At 41.5% G+C, this 16,790-nt stretch overlaps 1 protein-coding gene across 3 annotated transcripts in view; it reads right to left on the reverse strand.

Moving 5' to 3' along the window:
- Positions 1 to 16,564, reverse strand: part of gria4a (glutamate receptor, ionotropic, AMPA 4a) — a 110,883-nt gene extending 94,319 nt beyond the window's left edge. For all 3 annotated transcript variants that reach the window (XM_073483684.1, XM_073483676.1, XM_073483691.1), the window contains exons 1-2: positions 16,471 to 16,564; positions 14,001 to 14,159 (exon numbers count right to left, since the gene is read on the reverse strand). In XM_073483684.1, coding sequence (XP_073339785.1) covers positions 14,001 to 14,159; positions 16,471 to 16,564 — 253 coding nt within the window. The remainder of the gene's footprint in view (positions 1 to 14,000; positions 14,160 to 16,470) is intronic.
- Between the last annotated feature and the right edge of the window lie 226 nt (positions 16,565 to 16,790).

Below are 16,790 nucleotides of genomic sequence, written 5' to 3' on the forward strand. Positions count from 1 at the left end.
CCAATTGCCAGATTTGAAGGTCAGCTAAGTACATTTCTGCAAAACCACAGAGAAGTTAAATGTTTCTTTAGGTTGAATCTTCTATTTTCCTCTTGTCACGATGCTGTGCTTATTTAATGTGAATGTGATATTCTATGTTTGCTCCACATGTCAACCTTGAAGGTATCTGTGGTTTGCAGAAATGTTAACTGCTAACATTATATCCTGGCGACTGGGCAGATTTCTGTCAGGGGCCACAACGTTTCAGCATTTTGTAAGCTCGACACCACTGGATATTTTTTAGGGAAACCTCATGAGAATTATCAGCTGTGTTTGTGGCGTCCAGAAAAGGTATTTCAGGCCAAAAAAAAAATGTTTTCCTGACCCTAACCAGGTGATTTTCTGCCTAACCCTAACCAGACTATAAGCAAAGTGTTGTGACAAGAGAGAAATAGAATATCTAACCTAAGAAAATGTAAAGTTGCAACATAAAGAAACTTCAAGATTTAACTAATCTGTGTTTTGCAGAAACATAATTTGCTTAAATGCTTTCTGGGGATTGGGTTGATCATATCGCAGTCGCAATATCTGTCAAAATAGTCACAATATGATTTGTTTCTTACCATTTCTTGCAGCCATATATACAGTTAAAGTATATATAAATACATGTTTCAGTTTGTGGACAAAACAGAAACACAGTGCACAGGAGAGGTGAGCGGAGACAGACAAATCAAAACAAACACAGGGACTGATAAACACTGTAGGTGACAGATGTGGTGACGTAGGTGTAGGTACAGTGTATGCTTCGGCAGCTGAGGTGTCAGTTTGAGTTTAAAGAAACCCACTATACGCACACATCACAGCTTTTATCCCACACCAAGAGCCACTTAACAGCTAATGAGTAATGAGACAGAGCAATGACAGACAGGTGGGAGTGCGAGGGAGACAGAGAGAGAGAGAGAGATCGAGAGGAAGGAAATACTGTAAGTGTGGTGAAAACAAAAGACAAATGGTGAGCATCACTCGAGGAAATTGAAGGTAGAAATAAAGAAAACAGAAAAATAAGACAACAGAGGAGCACACCGCGTTTGTGTTTGTGAGCGATTATGCACAAGTGCACGCTCGTGCTTATAAGCGCATAAAAAGCCAAAGTGAGGGCAATGAAAGAGAGGGAGTAGAGAAGAAAGACTGGAAATAGGAATCCTTTGATCAGAACATGAAAACAACGGCAGCTAAGCCGAGAGAGCTAAGAACAACAAAAAGACGTCACAGACAATTACTGCGTACATGGCTCCATTCAGTATAAACACCCCTGTGTTTTGCTAAGGCGATGGGTAACACTTAAAATCCGCTGTCATCTCTTCTCATGCTTTTCATCTTCCAAACACCACAGCGTGAAAAACAAACAGAGGAAACAGACACTTTTTTTTCTGTTTACAGCGCAGCTATCATGCCCAGTGGGAAAATAGAGGTTTTAATGAAACACATTAGACAGACAGAGGCAGTCCAGGCTCTTAACGGTGTGTGTGTGTGTACGCAAGTGTGTAGGTGTGGGTCAGCGTGTGGGTTAAAGAGACGTGGTCCGCCTTTTATCCCAGAGAAGTCAGATTACCTGGAGGGAACATGGCTATTCATTGAGACACACTGCATGGTCTAATAATATTACCCAGTGTTCATTACTACCGGGGCTTGAACAAACAGGCCAGAGAATACAGCGCTGACCTCAAATTCATAAAAATCCCCTCCATTCTGCTGATTGACGTCCCCCACTCAAGTTAATTAAAACATTTTCTTCTGATTGTTGCTTTAAAATCACTTGGCTGAACCAGACAAAACACTGCAGCATGTTGTGGGAGGATTTCACTCAGCCAGCTTCAGGCTTGGTAGTCTGTAAAAACCTGCAATGAGACTGTCTCACTCTGCCTCATCTTGCCTCAAGGAACCGCAGGCACACAAAAAGGAATATCATTAATATGAGTTTCAGTGCAGATTTAGTATCAGTGTGACTCCCTCAATGCATGTTTCATTGGCTTTTTTTCCCGCCCTAATAACTAAAAGTTGTTGTGCGGCAACTGTCAGATGTACAGCTAATGAACATCAGTGAAAAATAGTTCCAACTGACATCTGTAGCCCAAAGACATTTCTGACGTCATTGATCTTTAAAAACGTATTCATATTTCAGTGCCATAGCTGCCTCTGTTGGCTTTAGGACATAGTCAAAGTTCAGTTTCACAGCTTCTTCTTTTTAAAATCAAAAATAAGATTTTTTTAAAAGAGATAGTCCTAACACACACCCAACTCCCACCATTGCATGAAATGTCTTGAGATACATTTTAAGCGCATGAAGACTGAAAATGCCTTCGGTGACGAGTCCTAAGACGCGTTAGATATACACATAATAAGGAGCGGCTGTGAATCAGGGGGTAGAGCGGTAGTTCACCAATCTAGCAGTCTAAATGTCAAAGTGTCCTCGGGCAAGATACTGAACCTCAATTTGCACCCTGGCTCTTCCATCGGTGTGTGAGTGCGTATGAATGGTTATCGCTCCTGATGAGGCTAACATGCAACTTGCATGAATATGTGTGTGAATGTTCACTTGTGTTGTATAGTGCGTTGAGTAGCTATTAAGACTAGAAAAGCGCTCTGTAAATATAGCCCATTTGCATTTTCAATTTACATTCATGTCAGTCTTATCAGACAGAGCGACTTGAGCTCACTGTGTGCTGTTTATACTGAATCTCACAGTGAGCTTTTCCTCAGCAAGGTTACCAACTTTACCGAGCACCGTTGTTGTACAGAAATCTACTCACACCGCCTGCAGCATGAAATCTGATCATAGTTGAAATTATGTTTGACTGTCTGTCCCTTCTATTATCAAAACAACATGAGTTTATTTGGCTGCACTGTGAAGAGGAAAACCAGTTGCTCTTCTGTTTTGATTCTGACAAAGTAGCCACTTGAAAGCGTCAAATTAAACTGCAGTTGTCACCGTATTAAAGATGGGTTTCTGCAAAACAAAGGATTGCAACTTTAAGATGATGAAACTGTATAATAGCAAGCAAAGATTAAAACACTGCACTCACCATGGACCCAAGCTTAGAAATAGTCAAAAGGACTGCGTGTTCATTGCACAATTGGCAAAATACGAAAAGAAAAAATACAGTTTGTAATATTACTGCTGGTGTATCACCGCATTCAACACTATCTGTGAAAGAAAGAATATTCACTGGCCTTAAAAAAACCCTCTGACTGACTATTGTCAGTGCAGTAGGATGTCTGTTTTACTCCCTGGCCGTGGACTTTTTAATGAAAGCAGTGAGACACACTGAGAAACAGTCTGTTTTATTGTACCACTAAATGAAGTCAGATTACCTGGAGCAAATGTGCCGATGCATTGCGACATGCTGCATGCTCTAATAATATTGCTTGCTGTTTGGTCATTACTGCTGAGGCAAGAATAAAATGATGCAACACAGCGATTCTTCAGGGAGCACTTAAAGCACGCCACATGAGCCACCAAGCAAGTAGACACACACACACACACACGCACACACACACACACACAGAATAATGTTCAGCGTTTGGTTGTCACTGGTGATTAAAGGATACTGCGGTGACTGAGGTACGTGACCACAAACGCATGTGTGACCTAAACAGAATAGAGTGAAGGACCACCAACAAGATTGTGAATGTTTAAGTATTCATTGATTTTCACTATTATGTTAAGAGGTACACTAAATGAACTACAAGAGCTATAAAAAATAGTTTCATTCATTCCTACTTGTTGTTGATTTCTGCTATATGGTGATCTTTTGCCTCTGAAATATAACTATCTTGCCTGTGAGGTTTTGGAATTGTATGTGTTGGAGTTGTATCTGTGGACTGGGTGAGCTGCAAATGAATTGCTCTTCTTGGAATCAATAAAGTCGTCTGAGTCTGAATGTGAATCTACAAGATGTTCCTCCGCAGTCTCATTCCCTTAATTTGTAATACAGCAGCAGGGAATGAAACACAATCAGATTTCCCTTTACAGCTTCACCTTGCTACTCCAAAAACTGCATTACTTTGTGCTTTTTATTTTCATTATGAGAAAAATAATGGAAAGCAATGGCTGTATCAGTCTTAGCAAAACAATAGTTTTTAATCAATGAGTAATTTAGTGAGGCAGTTTAGCTTTAAAAACAAGCATCTTAAAGCAACGCAGCGTAACTTCTGGAGAGAAATAGTTGATCATTGAGTCTCATCCCCAGCTCGTCATTCAGGTCCAACAGCACCATAAAGCGTGAGAATTTTACAACCTGGGGATGAGACTATCCAAACAACTATCTTTCTCCAAGAAGTTACATTGTGTTGCTTTAAAGGTGGGGTGTGAACCTAGAGAAAGATAGTTGATTGTTGAGTCTCATTCCCAGGTTGTCAGTATTTGATATCCTGGGAATTCATTCCTATGAAAGCTGCTCAGTGGCTCATGAAGCCAAAAAAAAGTCAGTTATTTCCTTTCCCATTCTGCAGCTCTTACTAAACTAATAACTATGAATGTATAGTACAAAATAGATTAGCTCATGTAATTAAATAAAATACTGTTGTGAACACAACCACCAGACACGATGCGATGCGATATGATACGATACGATACAACATATCAGTTTGTGAAACTGATTATTTTCAAGCAGTTTGCAAATGCAAATGTATGTGATAATGTCTGTTAAATCTACTCCACTGGATGAAATAAGAGCCATCTAATTCAAGAGGCAGCTTTGAACCTCTTGATCAGTGGAGCTGCCATCTGTAAAGCTTGCAGGCTCGGGACTCCTGATGTTATTGAAGGCACATAAAAATAACTCAATAACTGCAATTCATCTCTGTGTGTATCGTTGCTCTTTTGTACGATTTCATTATTCGAGTAACAAAAACTGACTTTAACTCAGCAGTAGATGGAACGCATAAAGCATTTATGTGAGACAGTTATCATGAAACCAACAAATTAAGGCACCAGTAAACCTGTGGAAATTGATCCATTATTGCTATGCTATTAGCACTGAACCTGATAATGTGTCTCGAAGCCAGGAAAAGCCTTTAGAGGCTGTCAGAGTCATCCGATGCTTTCAGTATGCCACTAACATGAATAAACGAAGGCTTGCTATAAAATAAATCTCCTCGCCTCGCCAGGGTTTCAGATATCTTTTCACTCTACTTCCCCCAGTGTGGCCATTAGGAAGACATATAACCATGCAAAACGTCACCAATAAAGACGACGGTACAGTGCTGTTATTGAGCGTCATCTACAAGACGACTGAGCCATTTAATGAAAGGAGTGAGCAAGGAAAAGGCACTGAGAAATGCCATAAGTGAGGACGTTGGAAATATACGGGCAGCTTGGCAAATCAATGTGTATATGTGTCAGAGAGACGGAAAAAAATTGTATTTGTGTAAGTGTGTGTGGGTGTTGCTGAGATGTAGCAGAGTTCCAGGAATATTCAATCAAAGCTCCAAGCCTGGACATGAATGTGAAACACTGACAAACTCTTTGAAGGTGTGTGTTTCTGTGTGAGTCTTTATGGTCATCACTGTATTGGCACCCTTTCAATTAACAACTAACTCACCACAGGAGCAGTCATTTTCTTGTCAACAAGGGAATAAAGACTTGTGAGGGTGTGTTTCCACTTGGCATCTTAAATGAGCGGAAAGGTGCAAAGACACGCTGGAAAAGAGCCCCTGGAGGAAAGAAAATGGCACTAAGAGGGGTTGAGAACAATTATGTCAACCAACCTCGAACTGTGATTGATCAGTTCGTGGAGCTTTTAGAATTACACTGAAAATCTGTAATTGTTTGACTACACAAATTACCCTCATTTTTGCAAGAGTCTAAAAAGAGAGCTGTTTCTTAAGATTGATTCACACTGGATGTAGAAGCTTAACGGGAACAGTAGATGCATGTATTAAATGTGAGGATGCCTGTTTCATACCCAATCATGATACTATCACTTGTTGCCAATGAACCTCTCCTCCTGTCCCAACTTTTTGAAATGTGTTGCTGGCATCTAATACAGAATAAGCATATAATGACAAAAATCAATGAAGCTGATGAGGGAAAACACAGAATGTTTGTTTTGCAGCCCAGTTACCAGGATAAAATGGCGGTAGTTCACATTTGTACGTGTCGCATTTTTTTGTACTTTACTGACATTTATATAAAATGTGTCATATCACGTTGACATAACATGTTTGTGGCTTGACTTTCACATCAGGAGGTGGAGGGGATGGTGGTGGAGTTACAGGCCAGAAGGTTGCCAAGCCAGTGACCACAGTTCGAGACTGCGTTTCAACATCTGTAGGTGTGAAACCAATGGATATTTTTAATGAGACCTCAATTAATGAGACCTAAGATTTCAACATATCCAAGGTTTGCAGTACTAGATTGCCAACATTTTTATCTGGCAGTACGACTGGTCTGTGGACTGTTTTTAATTTAGGTTACATCAAAAAAGGATAAGCAAATTATCAGTTTCTGTTTTATGGACGTCGCTCTTTGACAGCAGTGGTCACAGATTCAATCTAAACCACCCTGATTGACTCACACCCTGATTACCACCCAATTACACCGTATCAGTAATGTTTTAATATGACTCAGGTCCCAAAGTGTCACAACCACAGACTTATTCTGAGCCAGCATGGTCACCAAGGTTATACTGAGGTGAAGTGTAAATATTTCATTAGAATATCATATTAATGCAAATATAGTGATTAATGATGTGAGGACCGATAAGATGGCAACTTTCGCTTGTTATGAGCTGAGGTCTAACCACCATTCCTAATTCAGAAAGCCTAATCGCCCTTCCTATCTCTGAATTAATTAATTCTGTCCTTAACTCCTAACAACATAACACGACGGACACCTCAAGGAGATTGTGGCTGCGGCAGTCAGACTGCAAAGATAATCAGTCGCAGCCTGTATGTAAATGCAATCTGCGGCAGTCGATGATATATAAGCAGTATTGATTTGTGAATGATTCACTATAGGCGATCTATATTAACTCTAGGTGATGAATGACAATATGCATCAATGCAATAATCAACCACCGAAACCACCACAAACACACGACACATCATCATCATTATCATGACTCCTCTACAGTGCAGGAAGGACAGAGTAGAATCGTTTTTCTTTTGTTTTAGACCTGAAATGGATTAAAATAGAATTATTACCCCACATATCAAGGATCACATTTACGGCCATGACAGCACATCATTGTGCCTCTCAGCTCTGGCGCCACAAACCAGCCATAACCACCTCTTTGTTACAAATCCTTTCCTCTCCATTTCTTGCTCCTCCGTCCCTAATTCACCTTATCACTTCCTGTCTATCTTCATCACGCTCTGTCTCAGCTGGCTTTTCTTCCACCAGCGCACAGACACACACAGTCATATGATCCTGTGCACCTCAGTCACACACGGGTTTGCTGACATTGTTTGTCATGGACAGAAATGCCACCACACACACACACACACACACGCGCGCGCACACACACACACACACACACACACACACACACACACAGACATTCACTGCAGCTTTTTGGTCATGCTAATCCATGTGCATTATTTTCTGTAAGCCAGTGAATAGAGAGTGGTGAGCCCAGTGTGCTTCACTCACACACACATAACACACAGATGCAAACACAGTAAGGAGAAAGTCCGACAGAAATACACACCTACAGAGGTACACGTGTCTATATATATACCACATAAGAGATGGACACACGGGTATGCATGTGCAGGCAGGAAACAACAAAGACTGACAGCAGCAGACGATATATGGATGTGTGACCCTGGGACAAGAAAATGGGTTGTATTCCTCAGAGAATAGGAAAAACGATGGGGACCAGGGATTTTTATGATCCGTTCACGCTTCCTGAATACTAGAATAGAGAGGAACTGGCCAAGGTCAGAGGCAGAATTCCCTATTCTAATGCGGAGCGTTGCTCACCACCCGGAGCAAGAGTCAGGGATTAATTTAGAGATCCATTCACCACGCCTGTGCGGAGGGGAGAGACAGCACAACATAATGAAGAATAGACAGGCAGAAGAAAAGAGAGAGAGAATCAGGGGAGATGGGGAGACAAGGGGGTGAGTGACGGAGAGGAGAACGAGAGATGGAACAAGTGAGAAAGCAAAAGAGGGACGAGAGAGAGAAGTGGTTACGCTTGTTATGTGTAGCCTGCGGAGAGAGAGCAGACGGTTCACATAGAAGAGCTTCATTTTCCAAACACTCCTCCTCTTATGGCCCATTGCCTGCAAGTGTGTGTGTGTGAGTGTGTGTGTACACCTATAAGAGAAAGGTAGAGAGATGCTAGGTGGACAGAGACCAGTTCTGGGAAGGAAAATGGTTAAGAGGCAAGTTGGTAGTTGAGGAGAAAGTCAAATAAAGGAAATCTTAAAGTAAAACACAGAAGCGAGAAGAAATGTATATCCTCTTAAAGGATAAGGCTGGCATTATTCTACAGTATACTTTCCTCATTGTCAGCAAGTCCCATGAAAAGACCAGAACCAACAATGTGTTAGTCCATCTCCCTCAAAACTGTCCAACTTCCCTCGGCTGTTCGTGGCTATGAGCCCTAAGCCCATTCGTTTCAACTGAAGGCATAAATCTTTAAAATTGGGTCATAAATATAGAGTTTAATTTTTAAATAGGCTGCTTAATTTCCTCAAACAGCTGGGCACTGCAGCTTCAGCAAACTTTGCTCAAACAGGAATGAATTGTGCATTTGTTGGGGACTATTTTGAGCTGTGGATGGATACACACTTGGTGGATTAGTTGAGCACAGCAAATTTTCACAGCACCAGGACAGTGTATACAGCCTGGCAGCACCAGACCAATTAGCAAATGCAAATACGTCTGGAAACTCTCAGTGCATTTTAGATTTCCAAGGGCCACTATCAACAGGCACTGACCAAAATGCCTCTGCAAGCACTTGGCTGGACCTTAGCAACACTGAGCTAAACAGGCTACGGAGTGTAGATATTAGCTGTGACGATGTAGCATCAATATGCTTTCAAAATGGTGAACTTAACCATCATGTTCAAGGTATTGAAGGAACATGGCAGCCAGTACAATAATTGTTGATGTGTCTTTAAGGATGGATTTGCATGAAACTGGATGCAGATGTAAATGGTGACTGGAGAATGATCAGTGATCCCCTGACTGTTTCTCTAGCGCCACTATGAGGTTTAAATGACTGGTTTACAGTGGAAATGTACCTTTAAGATGGATTGCCACTAACTTCCTCCAGCACCTTGTAATAGGCCTGCCGTTGAACCGTGTCACTCTTGTGTTTGACCTCGCCTAACCATGAAAACAACGCGGTCTCATTCCATGGTCAAGTCACCAACTAATGCTACGTCTGGTTACACTTTCAAAATAAGGGCACCAAAACTACTTGGTTAGGTTTAGGTAAAGATCATGGTTTGGCTTGAAATGACTACTACATTAAAACAATCACCACTACTTCGTTAGGGTTAGGAAAACATCACGGTTTCGCCTAAAATAACTGCTTTCCTGCAACAGTGAATATCTATTTTTGGCCTCACACTGAACATAAACCCTGGTCGCCTAAAAGTTGTATGGACTAACTGGTCTACCATCCTCAATCTCCCCCTGTTATGGACTTTCTGCCTCTTTATATGCCTCATGTTTGTCGTTTACTTTTGTCATTATCGCCCCCTGCTGGTATCGCACGTTTATACACAACATAGAAAGGCAATCCGTCACACCCACATGGCATCCTCTAGTGGATTGGCAGGTCTGTTACACTCTTTGGCATGAGACTCGGTTGCATTCTCGGGATAATTGCCTTAACTTTGTTGATCTGTTAGCAAAGTTTGTTTTGTTGGTTCCTCTGGCTTCAGACAAATGGAAATATTTTGTTGATCAATTTGTTGATGTGTTTGGTCCTTTAATTCAATGTGTTGACCAAAAACAACTAATTTCCCCTTTAGTTGATTGGAAAATTCTGTTAATGCTCACTATCTAAAAGTATCATTTTCAACATTCATTCAATATTCTGGATGTGCTGTGCATGACATTAAACACATTTCCACCAAAATTTTGCCAGACACTTTTGATAACTGTAGGAACGCCAGGATGTCTGCTAGGCTTTTAAACCAAGTTCTCTGGGATTTAACAACGTTTGGCTGCACAGCATGAATTTGTTATAACTAAACCACTGGCAGGTCATTGGGGTTTAAGTGGATATAGTAGAAGTAGGAGTGAGAGCACAAAGGGAGAGTGGGGTTTCTGGCGCCCGCTGTAACAAATCTAAGTCAGTCGGGGGTGGCGCGTGCACACATTGTAAAGCATTTACTGGATTGTTTTGTACATTCAGAACTGATTGTACCCAATCTTTTCCCCCTCAGCGCACCCTTTTATTCATCACTCATACAATTCATACTCCTCCCCTTACATCATAAGAAACCTGATGTGCATTCAGTGTATACCTGCCCACTCACAAAGCTAAACAGAGAGCAGAAATAGATGTAGCAGGTGATTACATTTGTGGGTGGGAGGTGGTAGATGGACTATTAATTTTCCAATCATTGTAGGTTGTATTAACTAGTCTATTCATTCATGTGGGGCTACAATACTGAGGGCAGGAAGGAAAATTGCATTACACAGTTTTGATTTATGACTCGATTTGGCGGCAGGTAAATCCTAAAATAACACCTCCCAGGGATATAGAATGTCTTAACTTGTTTTACTCATGCGTAACACACACACAAACACAAATAAACTGTTGGATGATATTCAGGATCATTCGGACTTTGAAACACTCCTCTGAGAGCAAGTTCAATGCCATTTTCAGTTGCCTTGCTTGACGTTAGAGCAGCTTGTGTAAGCTTTCATTTCACAACCTGGAGATATTTAAATAATCTTGTTAAACACAGTGATATAATATCACTCTATTGTTGTATTATAGTGTATTGATTTTGTTTGCCCTGCCTATAGTTAACAGCCCCCATGGTCGATTCGTTAAAGTTTAATGAGATAAGCAGGTGAAAGATTACAGCACAGTTACTTGGAAATGTCCCTAAAATAAGATGGATGCACCATATGAGCATGTTCATGAGGAGACATAACCTTTTTTAGAGAAATTCAGCTTGTAAGGCTGGTGCAAAAACCCCTGAACACATTTTACAACAAGGTAATCAGATTTTCATATTGTGCCGTGCTCTTGAATCAACAAAACCACCACACACTGCTCAGCCCCGCTCCTTTAATGTTTAATTTTGTGTTGTATCAAAGTGCAAGCGAATAATCTTACCTTATTCAAAAACTAAATGACATTGTTCAAAGTAATAATAGAACCACAGTCCCTCTTCATGCACCGACATGAAAAGATCTCACCAGGAGGCAGATGAGCAGGAGAATTACACAACGGGTATTCTTTGGAGATTTGTTCCCATCTCAAAGGCGAGGCACACACAGAAACACACCTAACAACATCAAAGGCATTTAGATCAGTGTGGCATAAACCAGTGTCACTCAGCAGATGCCAGAGAGCAAATAACCAAACTTCTTAAGTCATGCGAATATATGCAGGGAGCCACAGCAGAGCTCCACCACTGTGAGCAAGACCAAGAGTAAGCAAAGTAAGAACATCTCACAGTCCTGGCAAACAAAGGAGTAACTGTGGTGATGTCAATAATGTTTGTTTTGTTGATGGTGATATATGGTCAGATCACTTTCAGTAAATTGCAATGCTTTCCACAAGTGTTGCGCAACATTAAAGGAATATATTCCTGCCTATCCAGCATATCCAACATATAACATTTCAATGGCTAACACTGAGTATACCCAAATCTGGGGAATTACCAGAAGTAGACAAGTTGCTGTGCTGCAGTGGAGTTTGAATCAAACTGTCCTAAGAAGTGAATAATTTTCTACTTTTACTTTCTATAACGTTACTTTTTTACAGTAATGTCTAGGACATTGGGAAGAACCTGTGCAGTTCTCAGCTGCTCCAGCTGCAGAGGCAAAGTTTAACTTTAGAAAAAACTCAACGTGAAATAGACAAGCCTTTACTTAATGAAGAGTCCTCCTGTCTGAGACTGTACACTTTACATAGATTCCCTGGGCGTTCATAGGACCAAGATGTTTGCCAGAAGTGGATCAAAAATATTAGAACTTATTATTGTAATTATATTTGATTAATAAAAGCTCCACTTTGTAAGAAAGTTGATTTTTCAGTCTCATTCCCATTTGTCAAATACTGATACTTTGTAGTATTTGCTTTGAGTTGTGAATGAGATTTAAAAAACAGCTTTCCTCCAAAGTATTATTGTGATTTTGATCTTCTATAGGAGATGTGTAGTTGGCATTTTGTTGCTGTTCAATTAATGAAATAATCTTCAATACCTATAAAACAAAACATTTAATTACGTAATCGTGATTTTTTTTTCATTTTTACTTAGTAACTGGTCTTTAATGCAACTCTCAATTGATTATACAAGCTAGCTAGTACATTGTTGTTAGTATATTACACAGTAACAATACTTCATCACTTGAAATCTGTCAGATGGTCAAGTTTTTTTTCTCTATTTCTCCAATATCTATTCGGGATATTGTTGCTATACTGCATGTATAAAATAAAAAATCTGAATAACGTTAAGATCGCTGTCTAAGTAAGGTACCTTAATCAATCAGCCACTGTCTAATGTCTTTAATCCAGCTACCCATGCTGCCATCACTGCAGGCAGGCAGCAGCAAACAGAGATGCCTCCGCAGTCACCGGTAATTAATACATTTATGTTGTTTTGTCTTGCAAGACATATGATGGTATCATTTTTAATATAACTGCAAAGAAATCATATCATAATGGCAACGTTCTGCCTCGCTGGCCTAATGACGTCATAACGTTACGCATAGCAACAAACAAGGATGGCTGAAAGGGGAGCAACTTCTGTAGTGTGGAAGTGCTTCAGTTTGGAAAGATCATTTGTACAACAAACAACAGTATATGTAAGAAGTGCAAAAAGACTGTAACAACAAAAAGTTGGCAAAACAACTAACCTATTATTTCACCACCTCGAGCAGAGGCACCAAGATTGAGTACGAGAAGAGCCAAAGGTCCTGTGAGGAGAGCTCAACAACTATTGTTGACTCTAATCCAGAAATACTTTCAGTAACTTGTCATATTATTAAGAATATGCTGTGATATTACTTGGCAGAGGATCTTTATGATGTCACATACAATCCATTTCAGTACAACATAGTGAAACTCTGCATCTAACCCATCCCTAGGGAAGAGTGGGCAGCCTGGCCACTGCCGGCTGCCCACACAGCCTTGTTAACACTGACTCTCCAGAACAAACATCACAAACTCTCTCTCAGGCTTCCAGGTCATGAGGGAGTGTGACAGATTAGATCTCAACTCCCAGCGATCATACAGGGACGGTGAAAGATTAGCTGTCATCCTTCAACAGATCAGAGAGGACACGAGTACCAACTGTTCCCCCTCTGTTCTGAACACAAAGGAGCCTTTTTCATCACTGTCTGCAACTGTTCCAAGATTAATTTTATAGTTGTATCAAGCTGTAATTGGAATCTGTGCTATTGCTTTTTTTGCAGATGGGATGGTGCTACATGGGAATAGATGTGAATAACATCTAAGCAGCAAAAGTATGATTAAAATAAGTGTATTGGCCATAATTGCTGTTCTACGCAGGATCATTAAAATGTACTTCAGAGTCTAAAATCAACATTTCAAAATGACACTTTGTTCAGCAGCTGTTGCAGAAAAGCCAGTTTTTAAACCACGTCCACCGCCACAGACCACTCAGCTGCTGCTCTGTGCATGACAGAGATGAAGTAGTTGCAGTCTGATTCTTTAAACAACTCAGGTTCCTAATTAAACCATCTTCATCCAACAGGATAGTGACCGAAAAACAAACACACAGAGAGAGAGCGAGAGACAAAGGAAGTCAGAGAGAGCCTCATTCTCAGTCACACACGTTTAAATACTTACATGCATTGGTGACAGCAAAGCTGTTGGCGGTCTCTATATTGTCCACATGTGGGACCAGGTTAAAGGGAGCTTCCGTAGCATTGGGGCTGGTGTTGTGAAGGAAGATAGCTAGTCGAAACGCTGTGTACTCCTGATCAGTATTCCTAATGAACAACCCACCTGGAGAGAGCGACAAAGAGAGAGGGCAGAGAGGAGAGGAGAGGAAGTGAGTTATTGTGGGGCGGAGAGGGGTTAGAAGGGAGCGTGGTGAGAGAGACAGGAAGAAGGAGAGTAATGTGGGGAAGGGAAGACAGATAGGGAGGGAGGGCAGAGAAAACAGAGAGAGAAAGCCAAGATCTTCATTAGCTTTGTAACAAAAGGTAATTTGTCTTTCGGCACATCCTCGCACATTAACATGAGCACAAAACACACATAGTGATACCCACACTGCACATTTCATTGATGAAATCAGAGGAAGATAGAGAGGGACAGAGAAAAGAGAAGTGGACAGGAAGTGCAGGCAAAGAGGTAATGAGTCGGAGGGGACACAAAAGAAAAGCAGATCAGAAGGTGTCAACGAAATAAAGGAGGAGGATGCAAAAAGAAAGGGGAGAGGGAGGTGAAGGCTAAGTATCAGTTGGCCTTTAAAGATGAGAGTCCCTCAATACGTCCAGGATGACAAAAATGAAGGATTAGAGACAGGAGAATAATAGAAGAACAGAGGAAAAAGATGTGGGAAAGAGAGAGAGAGATAATGGTCTTCTCCGTAGTACTGGCTGGTTGTATTTCTGCGGATATCTCTGATACGAACGGGTTTCTTCTGCTAATTCTATAGATTATTTCTGCGTTGCTTCTCACGGTAGGTTGAACTGAACTGATGTGACTTAAGTTTAACTGAATCAGACTCAACTCAGCTGAATTGGATTACACTAGCAGACTGTGAAGCCTTGACATCGCATCAGGAGAGAGAGAGGGGAGGGAGGAAAGATGACAGGGGAGGAGTCCAGAGGCAGAGCATATTGAACGGAGCAGTCGTCACTACATAACATGTCACTTATGTGTGTGTCCGTGTGTCTTTCGTGCTGAAAGTTTGCATTATCTTCTGATTTTTTTTCTTTTTTTGTGTGTATCTCAGAATTTCTCATTATGAAGCCTGACACAGGCATACGCCAAGACATCGCATCCTGAGTGCATGTACATTAAAAGGAATAATTCATTAAACTCTCCTGTTTTGGGGCAGAGTGCACACACGTTCACACACTCGACTTCAACCAGATGAGGAGTCGAGATACACCTGACACCTTACTGCACCAGGTTCTCGAAGAAATTTCACAAACATTCTCATCTGTGTCAGTCCCTGTCTCTTCTGCACACACGCACTCATGCATAAAGAAGCAGTGTGTGCTTCCATACCCACTGACATTACACTTGTGTGCAATGCAGAGATATGCAAATGACTCCTCAAGTGAACCGGAGGATCACCGGTGGATGATCCTGTGCGAGTGTTTGAGGAGGAGATGGGGAAAGAGTGCATGTGTGTGCTTCCATACGCTCAGGGGATGTATGTGCATGCATGCTCCCCTGTGCAAAAGTGTGCACCCACATGCAGCTCGTGCATGATGTGTGCACAGCATGTATGCATTTTTATGACTTGGTGTGCACATGCATGTGAAACCTCTATGTGTGTTTGTGTGTGTGTGTGCCAAGCAGAAAATATTTAGCGTATTAAGTTTATTGGCAGCTGCAGCAAGACAGAGTCAAGGAGCCGAATCTCATTATAGGACCTCCCAGCTGCCCCCCTACAAGGAGTGATGCAGTGCATTCATTATAACACACATGCCTGTAGGAATGTGTGTGTGTGTGTGTGTGTGTGTGTGTGTGTGTGTGTGTGTGTGTGGAAGAAAGAGAGAGAGGGAGAGAGGAGGGAATTCAATGCATGTGTGGTCCATATGCACAGAGCAAACCAGTGGTTAATTCAGATTGAGTTAACTTTATCTCTGATCTATAAGACACTGCACTGACACGAGGGTGACTGGGAGAGGGCAGAGACAGAGAGAGAGAGAGAGAGAGAGAGAGAGAGAGAGAGGGAGAATACTGCAGTGTCTAAACAGTGAAGAAGACGAGAAGGGGAACAAAGCTCGCTGAAACATTCATGAGCGCAGAACAGCCTTTAAAATACACGCAAATACAGTAAAAGGATGGATGGAGTGGAAGAGTTAGTGCATTTATGAACCATATGAGTCACAGCAGCAGAGGAGACGCGCCAGTCTCCCCTTAACGCAAAATATCTTGGAAGGAACTGATGCACCACAAGGAAATGTGTGTTTCCTGAGGGAATTTTTCTTGAGTTTTTCAGTGATTTTGTGTGTTAAAGAAAGTCCCGGTACGCCAGCCTCCACCTTCCCTTGGTCCGCTCAAATCCACTAATATGCAGTGTAGTGTGTCAGATGTGAGTGTCCGTGCGTAAAAACCAAGCCATCCTCCAACTCACCTATCTGCACCGAGCTGGGGAAAGCCCCCGTCGCCAGCCCCCAAAGGGCGGAATACACCCCGAGAAAGTGCCAAGAAAAAATAATAATCCTCATGTTTTCCTTTCCTTCGATCCCTTCAGAAACTGTTGAGAGACATCGAGAGAGAAGGTGGTGGTGGTGGTGCGGGGGGGAGATGCGAGAGAGGCGTCAGAAAAGAAAAAGAAAAAAAAGAGGGAGAAAGGAAGAAAGATGAGAGAGGTTTATTTTCCCCCGTTTTGGTCCCGGCTATATTCCTATTCCATGGTGGGCTCGTTGGTTTCTTCCCCTGCAGTGTCCGCTC

The sequence above is a fragment of the Pagrus major genome, chromosome 2 (assembly GCF_040436345.1).
Source record: "Pagrus major chromosome 2, Pma_NU_1.0".
NCBI classification, from domain to species: Eukaryota; Metazoa; Chordata; class Actinopteri; order Spariformes; family Sparidae; genus Pagrus; species Pagrus major.